The sequence below is a fragment of the Carcharhinus amblyrhynchos genome, chromosome 5 (assembly GCF_965287045.1).
Source record: "Carcharhinus amblyrhynchos chromosome 5, sCarAmb.v2.hapA, whole genome shotgun sequence".
Taxonomy (NCBI): domain Eukaryota; kingdom Metazoa; phylum Chordata; class Chondrichthyes; order Carcharhiniformes; family Carcharhinidae; genus Carcharhinus; species Carcharhinus amblyrhynchos.
Window position 1 is genome coordinate 52,307,474 of NC_137328.1, and position 12,926 is coordinate 52,320,399.

The 12,926-nt window shown below is 41.6% G+C and overlaps 1 protein-coding gene across 1 annotated transcript in view; it reads right to left on the reverse strand.

The window, feature by feature from the left end:
• LOC145343536 (uncharacterized) overlaps positions 1-12,926 on the reverse strand; it is a 96,688-nt gene that overhangs the window by 6,811 nt on the left and 76,951 nt on the right. The window contains exons 13-15 of the mRNA XM_080189786.1: positions 8,503-8,590; positions 5,905-6,005; positions 3,531-3,615 (exon numbers count right to left, since the gene is read on the reverse strand). Of these exons, the coding sequence (XP_080045912.1) occupies positions 3,531-3,615; positions 5,905-6,005; positions 8,503-8,590 (274 nt within the window). The remainder of the gene's footprint in view (positions 1-3,530; positions 3,616-5,904; positions 6,006-8,502; positions 8,591-12,926) is intronic.

Here is a 12,926-nt window from a genome sequence, read left to right on the forward strand (position 1 = left end):
AGAAGCAGCAGGACCTAATGATAGAGGATATTGCAGGACTTTATCCTATAAAGTTGAAGGCACTCAACATTAGTGGACCAAGATGGAGGGCCTGGTTGGTGACTGACTGAGTGTATCTGAGGTAACTGTATGTTCGTACCTAATCCTCCTCCTCACATCCCACATTCCCTTCGTTCACAATTTCTTCTGATTTACAAATTGCAGATGGTGTAAGTATACATCTCTTGTTTTACCCTCCCTCCCCTTACCATGACGCAAAACATGCCTGGCAGTCGAGGAACAGCAAGATGGAAGACCTGCAAACCCAGTCTGCAGGTGCAGCAGGTGATCAAGAAGGCGAACAGAATGTTGGCCTTTATAGCGAGGGGGATAGAATATAAAAGTAGGGAGGTCTTGCTGCAACTGTACAGGGTACTGGTGAGGCCACAGCTGGAGTACTGTGTGCAGTTTTGGTCACCGCACTTGCGGAAGGATATATTGGCCTTGGAGGGAGTGCAGAGAGGGTTCACTAGGCTGATACCAGAGATGAGGGGGTTGGCCTATGAAGAGAGACGAAATAGACTGGGTCTGTACTTGTTGGAGTTTAGAAGGACGAGGGGGGATCTTATAGAGACGTATAAGATAATGAAGGGGATAGATAGGGTAAAGGTAGAGAGATTCTTCCCGCTTAGAAAGGATAGCAGGACTAGAGGACACAGCCTCAAGATAAGGCGGGGGGGGGGCGCAGTTTAGATCAGAGTTGAGGAGGAACTTCTTCACTCAAAGGGTGGTGAATCTCTGGAATTCTCTGCCCGTTGAAGTGGTGGAAGCTACCTCGCTAAATATATTTAAGTCACGGGTAGATAGGTTTTTGATAGACAGGGGAATTAAGGGTTACGGGGAGAAAGCGGGAAAGTGGGACTGATCCACTTCAGATCAGCCATGATCTTACTGAATTGCGGGGCAGGCTCGAAGGGCTGGATGACTCCTCCTCCTATTTCTTGTGTTCTTAAGAGCAGGACGACGGTGATTAAGAAGAAATAACATCACTTCCTCTCACACTAGCAGCTACCAGCACAGACACTGACACAGTATGTACTTTAAAGGATAGCTTAGAGGTGGATATCGCAAATATGGAAACATTAATCATAGATGACCAGAGGAAAAAGGTACCACAATTATCAGCCTGCTGAAGAGTGAGGTTGCGCTGCAGAGGAATCATATGAGAACTTCTAGCCTACAGAGGAATGAATGTGCACTAAAGAAACATTTCATGCATTGGCATGTCTATCAGAAAGTCTGCATTTAATGCCAAACAGCATTGAAGAGTACAACATCAATATGACAGTGGGATTTTCAAAGAGCCTGGGGTCCAAATTTTCTAACGTGGACATGGCGGACAACTCAGTTAGCACACTTGCAGATTCTATTGTGATGTGACTTCTATTGGTCAATGTTTTCAGCTTCCATTGCAACACGTGCAGAAGTCACCCAATGTCAGGATGAAGTATGCATGCTTAGCTTGCTACTATACAAGCTTAGACTAGTCTCAAATAAGTTCAGACTGCTGTCATTATGGCTGCAGATATCAGTGTTCAAAAGCGCTTGCAGGGTATTGCAATAGCTGAGCAACTTTTGAGTAGACGTGAAACCATGCAGTTTAAACCTGTTCCCTTCTCTCCAGAATCCTGATTGCACTCTTCCTGCCAGGGAGAGAGAGAATTGATGACCATCAGGCAGTCAAAAAGCACCATGCAGGTAGTACATGAGCCCCCACATGCATCCTGTTCACTAACCAGTATTCAGTTCTAATATTGACAAGGATACTGGTTCATCTGGGGCATGCAGCCAGGGAGTGGTTCAGCTGCACTGAGGGATACAAGGGAAACAGGAATAGCATTAGTGTTAGCTAGGGGGAACGTACAGACATTTCTGTGGCTGCAAACGTGATTCCAGGATGGTGTGTTGCCTCCTTATACCAGGATCAAGGGTGTCACTAAGTGGCTGCAAAGTTGTGGATCCACATCAGAACCAAGGACATAGGTAGAAAGAAGGATATGGCCCTGCAGTCAAAATTTAGGTACAAAATTAGCAAGTAAGACTTCAAAAGTGGCATGTGCCGAAGTGGGTGACAGGCCACCTGGAGCAGATAGAAATTCTTATCTTTAAACTTTTTCTACCCTGTTGTTGAGATGTAGTACCTTTTCAAAAAAGAGTAATATTCTGCGGCATGTTACACAAAATTTGGGTTTGTGGTTGCATTGCAACTGACACAACTTAATTTTCAATGTACAAAATAAAATTGCATGATGCAACAGCTTTTTAAATTGCCTCAATTTTGTTTTAAGGAAGCAATTATACTGGAACAATATGGTAACTCCTTCAAGTGATGCTGGACTATACGGCTGGCTCTTCAGTGTCGTGTCACCAGAGGAAATGGAGCTCTTCTCAGCATTGGCCTTTATTTAATCTGAGTAACACTGCCTTCAAATATACCGAAGTCAGGTTAAAACCACTTTATTTTAAGCTTATTAGTTCTCAAGTAGGCTTACATTAACACTGCAATGAAGTTACTGTGAAAATCCCCTAGTCACCACACTCTGGTACCTGTTGGGTACACTGAGGGAGAATTTAGCACGCCCAATGCACCGAACAAGCATGTCTTTTGGATTATGGGAGGAAATCAAGCTATCCAGAGGAAACTCACACAGATATGGGGAGAATGTGCAGACTCCACACAGACAATGACCCAAGCTGAGAATCGAACCCAGGTCCCTGGTGCTAAGAGGCAGCAGTGCTAACCACTGTGCCGCTCCACTTCATTGAATCATACAATCCCTACAATGCAGGAGGAGGACATTTGGCCCATTGAGTCTGCACTGACTCTTCCCCAGGCATACCCTATAACCCATGTATTTACCGCCTGATCTATATATCTTGGAACACTAAAAGGCAATTTAGCATGGCCAATCCACCTAACCTGCACATCTTTGAATTGTGGGAGGAAATCCATGTAGACACAGGGAGAACATGCAAACTCCATACAGATAGTCACCCAAGGCCAGTATTGAACCCAGATCTCTAGCCCTGTGAGGCAGCAGTGCTAACCACTGTGCCACCATGCCATGCACTTCAGACAAATGCAATTACATCTGGTTTAAAAGATGCTTAGACTCTATACAAACTATGCCTTCAATGTCAAATTAATTTTGGTTCGGTTTTATAAAAGCTGTGTTCGAGCAATTAAAGCACAGAGAAAACAACTGAGGACTAACTGCTTTTATGGAGATTGAAACAATGTGGGAATCTTGTATTACTATTGGTCATTATTATGGCAATATCCAGTTAATAGCACTGCGATTAGTTTCCATCTTTAGCAGGACAGTCAACTGGGAGTTGCAGATCTGTTACTCATTAAGTACTCCCTCTCCTACCCCTGATTTTTCTTTCCATAACTTCCATTATAGGGCTCATTATAGACAGCCTTTCTGCAGACACCACAAAAATGAAAACTGCCTCCATTTTCCCTGTTTCTTGCTGGCATATCTTACCTGTTGTTGATTTCTGTACTGCTTATTGTAAGCTTCTTTTTCTTGCTGGAAGGCAATTTTAGCTTGAGTAAGTTCTCCTTTCTCACTGATCAAAAAAGGCACAGAAGTTACTTCCTGGTATTTTGTCTTACAAGCAGCATGATTTACAGATAGCAAGTCATTTTGTACAATTTATCTAGTTGCTTTATATTGCTATACCACCATATTAGAAGATCAGTTTCCTCAGTTAGCAAGATGGCTTGTATGTGCTTCAGATGAGGCCAACTTCACAGATTTGATTCCTGTTCTGTCTGGCAAGGACCTGCTCCTCGTTTTGCTGCTGAGAGCAGAGGACAGTAGCAAACCACCACAGACAAAAAAAACTATCAAGGAAACAGCTTAGGGTGAAGCATCAGCAGACAATGAGCCAAGAACCCACCACTGGGCAGAGCACAAATGAATGAATTTACGAACTGCCATGTTAGAATCCAGAGGTACAGACACATCTACCTCCAGTTATCATTTACCTGCAGAAGTGATTAGTTATAAGGGGTATAATGTCAAAATCATGTCATATATTCCAAACAGACATGCAGACAAATTCCTGCACAGGCGTGGTCAATGTCACTCAAGATCCCAACTGTCCTTTAACCTTTATAGTTAGGAATTAATTCATACTTTCAGTGGAAATATCAGCAACATCAGCCAATCAATAATTTATTGATGTGTTAAACAAGACTAATTTTTATTCAAGCAAGCAATTTCATCTCCTTCCCCATAAACAATCAATAGACTGAAATTTTATGAAGTGTTATTTCAAGCAATAGCACCACTTTGTAAGATCTGGTGTTTATCATTCTTACCTATGTAGCTATGTTCCTTAACATAGCACCACTGATTGCACGAAAAAGACAGGATTCCAGTGTTAAACTCATAGGTAATCAGCAACACCAAACTTTACCAAGTTAACATGAGGTAATGTAGCTGCCATGTTAATTTTAGCGTTCTGGGTCATTACATGATAAATTTTGCATAATTACACCCAAACAAATACTATGGAAGCCCCAAGAGGTGACAACACCAGGCATAACAAGAGGACTACAAGAAGGAACTGAGGAGCAGAACCCTGATACTGATTGCCATTCAGCATGATTTTTTATAGAACTTTGTGAACTTGCAAATATGGTCACAGAATGAACAAACCCCTCTTATGTCTTCCCTATCCCCTCCACAAATACATCTTGGTGTAAAATGCCTTAAATCTACTTGACAACTCACAAAAGTCACATTTCTCTTAGATGCTGCAAATTATTTTGCTTTACATTTAAAACTACCAAGCAATTGCTATGTTGCTGCAATACTAAAGTTTATCATTATGCATGTGACAATTTATGGTTTATTCACAGGCTTTTACATATTATCCTAATATCTCATTTATATCTAAACTTTTATTATGAAAAGCTCACAGAAAGATGATTTGTGTATTCATAGAAAAATCTATAAATAAGGTCTTTATAAGAATAACCGTCCCATCCAGTTTTGAACCAGAAAATATAATTATCCAGTCTATTTTGTTTGAATGCATTTAGCATTGCATATTGCTGAAAAATACATTTTGTCAAGGCTTTTTGTCTTGCACTCATCAGGACAATCACAAGAATACCAATTGTTCTGAGGAGTGCAAGAGAAAAAAGCTCGATGTTTGACAAATTGGCCGGAATTTTACCGCCCCACCTGCCATGGGAATCCGAGCGGGTGAGGGGTGGACTATGGAAAGGTCCATTGACAGGATTTTGCAGTTTCAGGATGAGCGAGGCTTTAAAATCCTGCCCACTATACTTTTTCAGCAATACACAAGCTCTGTACTGCCAAGTGATTAGTGTGTGTGATTTCTGCAAATATAGGTGAGCATTTGAGTATATGACAATGCTTCTGCACAGTTGTCTAATTTTTTGTGTTATCTTCCCATTAACAATGTCATACAAAAACTCAATAGTCTATGTTACACCAGAAACATTGCAGGCAGGCTGGAAAATAAATTGGCTGCCAGGAATCCTGACACTCATAAATCCATGAAGATATGCTATCCCTGTTGCAATGTAAAGCTCAAAATCACATTTTTTTACATCATTATGCAATATTCACCAGAAACAAAATAAACCGCTGTTTCTCCACCTTTTGTTTTTTAAGACTCTCATTAAAACCCACCTCTTCAGCCGAGCTTTTAATCACTCATCTTACTATTTGCTTTTTTGGCTTGGTATTCATTTTCTCTTTACCGTGCAAGTGAATTTTTCGGTTATAGGAAGGAAAATGAAAAACTATAATTCATTTCAATCTGTTGCTACAATGTTTGCACTGAAACCAATTATATTTAAAGTGTGACATAGCATACATGTCCAGTTTCTGAAACTCGATGTCCAGCATAGCGAAAGCATTCGTGATCATTTCTATAGCTTGCTTGCAAACGGAACTCAAATCCCTGGATTCTGTTGCCTACAAATTAAAAGAAACAAAAGGTCACTAAGCTTTCACTGCATCTGTTTTGGATTCTTTCACATCTGCTGAGCTTGTGATCTCATGTGGACTTGAAAGAAATTTGAAGGATAAGTTATCCCGCTGAATGAAGTACAATATGGGTAATGAGTATTTAACCACTTTGGCAAATGAGAATGATTGTGGCATAGAAAAGTTTTCACCATACCTCTCAACCTCTATTGTGTTACAAGGTTGAAAATCAAGTGTATTTTCTATAGCACCACCAAATCAGCTGGTTAGAAGTCATGCTTTTCTCCATGGCGCTAATTAACATGTGAACATCCTAATTAATACATGATGATTGAGATATATAAATTACATTGCATAAGTTCTTCAAATTTAGCATTATTGGAAAACTGACAATCACCAAGTTGATTACAAAAGCTGGCATGTTATATTTAAAGTTTGAATTTAGGGCTTTCAGTTCTCCAGAATAGCTAGAAGGGTGATGCAGTTTTCGGCTTTACAACCTAAATTTGTTTTACCCATTTATCATGCTTCCTCTCCTTTCAAGAGTTACCAAACCTAATAACAATTGAAACAAGTCATTGATTGAAGACCAAAGAGGCTGAATTCGATTTGCTGTTGAGGCTTTATAGAATGTTCTTTTAGTTAGCAATAAATGTTTGCTGCTTAGATAGTAAAGACATCAAGGGATATGACGATCATGCAATAAAATGGCACTGAAGTAGAATATCAGACATTATCTAATTGAACGGTGGAACAGGTTCAAGGGGCCACATGACCTCTCTTGCCCCTGGTGTCGAAATTTGCTGATGACACCAAGATTGGGGGAACGGCAAATTGTGCGGAGGGTGTGGAGAGTCTGCAGAAGGATCTAGATAGGCTGGGCGAATGGGCCAGGAAATGGCAAATGGAATTTAATGTTGGCAAGTGTGAGGTGGTCCACTTTGGTAGGAAGAATGGTAGGAAGGACTATTACTTACGGGGCGAAAAACTGCAGCAGGCGACGGTGCAGAGGGACCTCGGGGTCCTTGTGCATGAGTCGCAAAAACCCAGCTTGCAGGTGCAGCAGGTGGTCAGGAAGGCGAATGGGATGCTGGCCTTCATAGCGAGGGGGATTGAATATAAAAGTAGGGAGGTCTTGCTGCAGCTGTATAGGGCATTGGTGAGGCCACAGCTGGAGTACTGTGTGCAGTTTTGGGCGCCGCACCTGCGCAAAGATATTTTGGCCTTGGAGGGAGTGCAGAGGAGGTTTACTAGGCTGATACCGGAGTTGAGGGGGTTGAGCTATGAGGAGAGGCTGAATAAACTGGGCTTGTACTCGTTAGAGTTTAGAAGAATGAGGGGAGATCTCATTGAGACGTATAAGATGATGAATGGGATGGATAGGATAGAGGTGGAGAGACTCTTCCTGCTCAAAAAAGACAGTAGGACTAGGGGGCACAGCCTCAAGATAAAAGGGGGGCGATTTAGAACGGAGTTGAGGAGGAACTTCTTCACTCAAAGGGTGGTGAATCTCTGGAATTCTCTGCCCGTTGAAGTGGTGGAGGCTGCCTCGCTAAATATTTTTAAGACGCGGGTTGATGGGTTTTTGATAAGAGAGGGGATTAAGGGTTATGGGGAGAGGGCGGGAAAGTGGAACTGAGCAGCGACAGATCAGCCATGATCTTATTGAATGGCGGGGCAGGCTCGAAGGGCTAGATGGCCTACTCCTGCTCCTATTTCTTATGTTCTTATGTTATGTTCTTATGATTCCCCCTTGATATTCCTGCTATTCTCAATAGTATGAAAATTGATGGAAATCCTTCCATTAGCTTTTGACTATGTAATCCTCCAATTTTCCCTTCAAAACCTTGCGACAATGGACTTCTCACCTCAAACTTAAATTTCACTGCTTTCTTCATGATAGTTACTTGTTTTCACTATGGAGGTCACTGCAGATTTTCTCCTTCAACTCAATCCTGGCTAAACTTCCAGTTTTTTTCCCCTCATGAACTTTAAGTAAGCTGCAACCTACGCAAGACTAAATTTCTGCTTTTTGTGTGAAACATCCAGATAATGACCTTGGGGAGCGGTTAGCTCAGTTGGTTAGACAGCTGGTTTGGGTTCAATTTCCATACTGGCTGAGATTATTCATGAATAATCTTCTCAACCTTGACCCTTGCCTGAGGTATGGTGAAGCTCAGGTTAAATCACCACCAGTCAGCTCTTCCTCTGAAAGAGGAGAGCAGTCTATGGTAATCTGGGACTACAGTGACTTTACCTTTACTATTCTGAGATTAGAAGTAAGGGACATCTCGAAGATAAAGTGCTTTATTCTGTGGAAAAGCTGGGTGGAAGATGTTCAATTTTCTCACTTTCATAAACAAAGCTTTCACAAACAAAAGTACTAAAGTAAAACTACAGATTAAATTTACATAAATCATCATATCTATCGCAAAAACCAATTAGCATCACAACTAAGACATATTACTGAATAAGGTTTACTTACTAACACAGGTGGTGGTGAGTCTAGTTGTGCGGAAAATGGGCAGACTGCCAATTCATATTTTACCTTAGGGATTCTCGTAGGTGAAAACCTTCATGAAAATAATGTTTTATAATTAAATGGAATTACACAGCATAACTGACCATTTTCAACTAAAATGATTTTAAAGCACTTGCTAATAGTATGACTGTCTTAAAATTTTTCCAATCCTATTACTTATATGTGAAACATTAAAACTATGGTATAAGAAATGGGATACTTCACTAACCAATGGCATTATATAGATAGGTGCCAAATCCACCATTAGGATTGAACTATTGGAGTGCATGTTACAGACTTCTGGTTACTTAAGATGCTTAAAGGATTTTGAGAATGGCTCTGGTAGAAACAATGCAATTCAGTCTGAGTGAAGTATGAAAGCCTACAACTGGCAGCCAAATATCAAAACACGTACAGAATTCCCTAAAAGTGACGTCACAGGTGGATAGGGTCGTAAAGAGTGCTTTTGGACATTGGCCTCTATAAATCGGAGTATCGAGTATAAAAGTTGGAGCGTCTTGGTAAGGTTATATAAGGCATTGGTGAGGCCGAATTTAGAGTATTGTGTACAATTTTGGTCACCTAGTTACAGGAAGGATGTAAATATGGTTGAAAGAGTGCAGAGAAGGTTCACAAGGATGTTGCTGGGACTTGAGAAGCTGAGTTACAAAGAGAGAGTGAATAGGTTAGGCCTTTATTCCCTGGAACGTAGAAGAATGAGGGGAGATTTGATAGAGGTGTATAGGATTTTGATGGGTATAGATAGACTGAATGCAAGCAGGCCTTTTCCACTGAGGCTAGGGGAGAAAAAAACCAGAGGGCATGGGTAAAGGGTGAAAGGAGAAAAGTTTAAAGGGAATATTAGGGGGGGCTTCTTCACGCAGAGAGTGTTGGGAGTGTGGAATGAGCTGCTAGATAAAGTGGTAAATGTGGGGTCACTTTTAACATTTAAGAAAAACTTGGACAGGTTCATGGATGAGAGCGGTGTAGAGGGATATGGTTCAAGTGCAGGTCAGTGGGACTAGGCAAAAAAGTGGTTCAGCACAGACAAGAAGGGCCAAAAGGCCTGTTTCTGAGCTGTAATTTTCTATGGTAAAACATATTCAAGCCTCGAAGAAATTCTACCTGTAGACCAAAGAGACAATGACAAGTACAATGATTTTTCATCAGAAGTGAAAAAACATCAATGCAGGGGATTTTCCAGGTCCATTCACCACAGCTGGGAAACCCTATGGCCTGTTGAATCCAGTGCAAGAGCTAAGTCGGGATTCTGGCTGGGCATCAAGTCATTTGCGAGTGTGAGTGTATCAGCTCGCCCCATTGACCCCAATCAGGGTCCTGGCCAGAGTTGGCAGGAACCTACTTTTGATGCATAATTGCCTATTTGCAATTAATTATCAGGCTGGAAGCCCGATTCAACCACTGGGGTTCATGCTGGTTGCTGAGGTATTGGGTGGCAATGTAGAGAGGAAATCGTTAGATGCCAGGGTCGAGAATGGTGCCAGGGCAGACAGGTAGGTTCTCATTCTTGCAGCTCCATGGAGCTAAATTCATCTTCTTGCAACAGTGTAAGTTGGTCCTCCTGGTCAAACTGCTGGTGCTTACTGCCCCATCCCCACTGCATCTTAGGCTGCATTAAGAATGCTGTCTGGAGGTCTTCGGCCACAATCTAAAGCCACAGTCCAATGCTTCTACTAAGCATCCACAAGATGTGCTGTAGTAATTTGCCAAGCTACTTTGACAGCACCTCTCAAATCCACCATCTCTACCACCTAGAAGAACAAGGATTACAGACACAAGGGACGCCACCTCCTTCTGGTCCCTCTCCACACCATCCCAACTTGGAGTACATTGCATTTCCTTCATTGTTGCTGGGTCAAAATCCTGGAAATTCCTTCCAAAAAGTATTGTTGGTGTACTTACATTACAAGAAAAACAGCAGTTCAAGGCAGCAACTCACCATTATGTTCTCAAGGGCAATTAGGGATGGGAAATAAATACTGCCCTTGCCATCAATACTCACACACCAAGAAATAATAAAGACAGCTACATACCATTCCCCTTTCAACACAGAACCATGGCTTTCAATCAGTCTAGCATCCGGCCAGGAAAATTACCAGAAAACAAAGCTTCCCTCACTCCACTCATGGAACTGGTTCCAGACAACATCGGGGCGTGAGCATTGGTACTCCTTTAAGTAACATCGTACAAGTATTGTACAGTCTCAGAATGATTTAATGTTGACTCTCAGGTCACAGGTCACAGATACTCCACACAAGTAACTGCAAGGTTCTTATACATGAGAGAACAATAACGTTTTAGTCGAAGACAGTTTTTAATAGAAGGAAAGCTGTTGTTGGAGAGCAAATTGCTACAGTTCAGAAAGTGACTATGCATAAGGAAAGAATATAATTGTAAAAATAGAACTTGGAAGAGGTGACAGGAGACAATGATGTGAGTATGAAAAAAAAGTGAGCATTCATTGTCCTCTTTCTTTTCTCCTTTCCAGTCCTAATTAATGTTACAGATGAAGCTGAAGGTAAAGATGCAAACCCATGAGAAGACCATAACCAAACTTAGCATTTTCCCATGGATTATTTCACTTCATGTCCAGCAAGCAGGGTCTAGGCCCTTCAAGAAACCTAAAAGAAGTGCCCTATCAGGCGCCCGTCACAACTCTAGGACTTTGCATACCAAGGCACAGTTTTGTCTGCTTGTAGGAGAAGATTTAGAAACTATGATGCAAATACTGAGCACTGTCAAGTATGACAGGTAAGCTGTATCAGGTGTGGAGAAAGCATCATAGGGCTATGACTTCAGGTATGCCTGTAATCACCCGTTTGCAATGATCATGTTAAAGCAAAGACTGCAGAAATATTGAATGGTCCAGGCTGGCATACTGGCACAGTGGTCAGCACTGCTGCCTCACAGCGCCAGGGACGTAGGTTCAATTTTGGCCTCGAGTGACAGTCTATGTGCAATTTGCACACGAAATGGAGTTTCCATCTCCGTTTCTACATGGGATTCCTCTGGGTGCTCTAGTAGCCTCCCACGGTCCAAAGATATGCAGGTTAGGTGGATTGGCCATGGTATATGTGTGGTGTTACAGACAGGAGAGAAGGCCTGCGTAAGATATGCAATCAGAGAGTTGGTGCAGACTTGATGGGCCAATGGTCTCCTTCTGCACTGTAGAGATTCTACAATTTTATGATGTCTGGATCTGAAGTTCTCATTATACTAACCCCCAAAAGACTTTCTGCTCATTCTGCTGTTCTAGTGCGAAGATATTCCAATCATACAGATTGTGGGTGTCTTTCCACTTGCCAAAACAAGCAAGATAAATAATCACCTTGTTCAAATTTACAAAAGTATTATCTCTTATATCACTCGTAAAGTTGCTTTCCCATGAATAATTTCAGACAGCTTGGGCCTCACAACGCCCAATCAGTTGTTGGAAAATTCAAAGCACCTATTTTATTCAAGGGGCAGCTCAATTTATGGCTTGTGGCCAAGCTATATGAACAATTTCCTGGCCAGAATTGTGTTTTATTTTCAGGCACACTCTGACCCAAAGAATATTAAATCGCGCATGACGATGTCGGCATGTGCCCAACGCCATCATGCACTCACACAATATTAAGGTTGGCAAGCACATGTGGTAGTCTGTTGTGCACCTGCTGACAACTAATCAGTAATTTGCTGCATTTAAGAGGACCATTGACTCCAATCTTACACTGCCCATGTGATTGCTTAGGCAACACGGGCAGGTGTTGGCCATCCTGCTTTTTCACTTTTCTCATCCAAGGACAGAATGAAAGGAGGCAGAATCTTTATGTCTTCACCAGAGTTGTAAACAAGGAACAAAACATAATATGGCTGCCAAAATCTAGCAGAACAACTCCTTTGTAGTTTCTGCTTATGAGACTAAGAAGAAAATTTTAGCTTCCTGCACCCTATGAGATTAAAAATACATTATTTAATCAGGAATAATTGCTCAGCAGACCGGAAAATCACAATACACCATTAAATTTGTTTCTTTTCTCATTTGTCCCTACCGCTCTGAAAAGCAGTGACTCATACTAGGTTACAATTCTATTTGTGCTGGCAGCTATTCTCCAGTACCTTGTAAGGTTGCCAATTCTAGCTGGACATTTTCTGGGAGCAGTCAGCGCAGTGACATTGCAGAAAGCCAGTAGTGTAGCATGAGCAGGTTCAAAGGGAGCACAAGAAAGGAAGACAAACCCACGCCTCTATCGAACACATAGCAAAACCAAATTGTCACCAATTTGCACAGTACTTTCATTCTTTTAAAAATCAGCTAGCTCTAAATTCATCTCCATAACTTTCAACCTATCTCTTGCTAGTTTTTAAAACTCATTTATGGGATA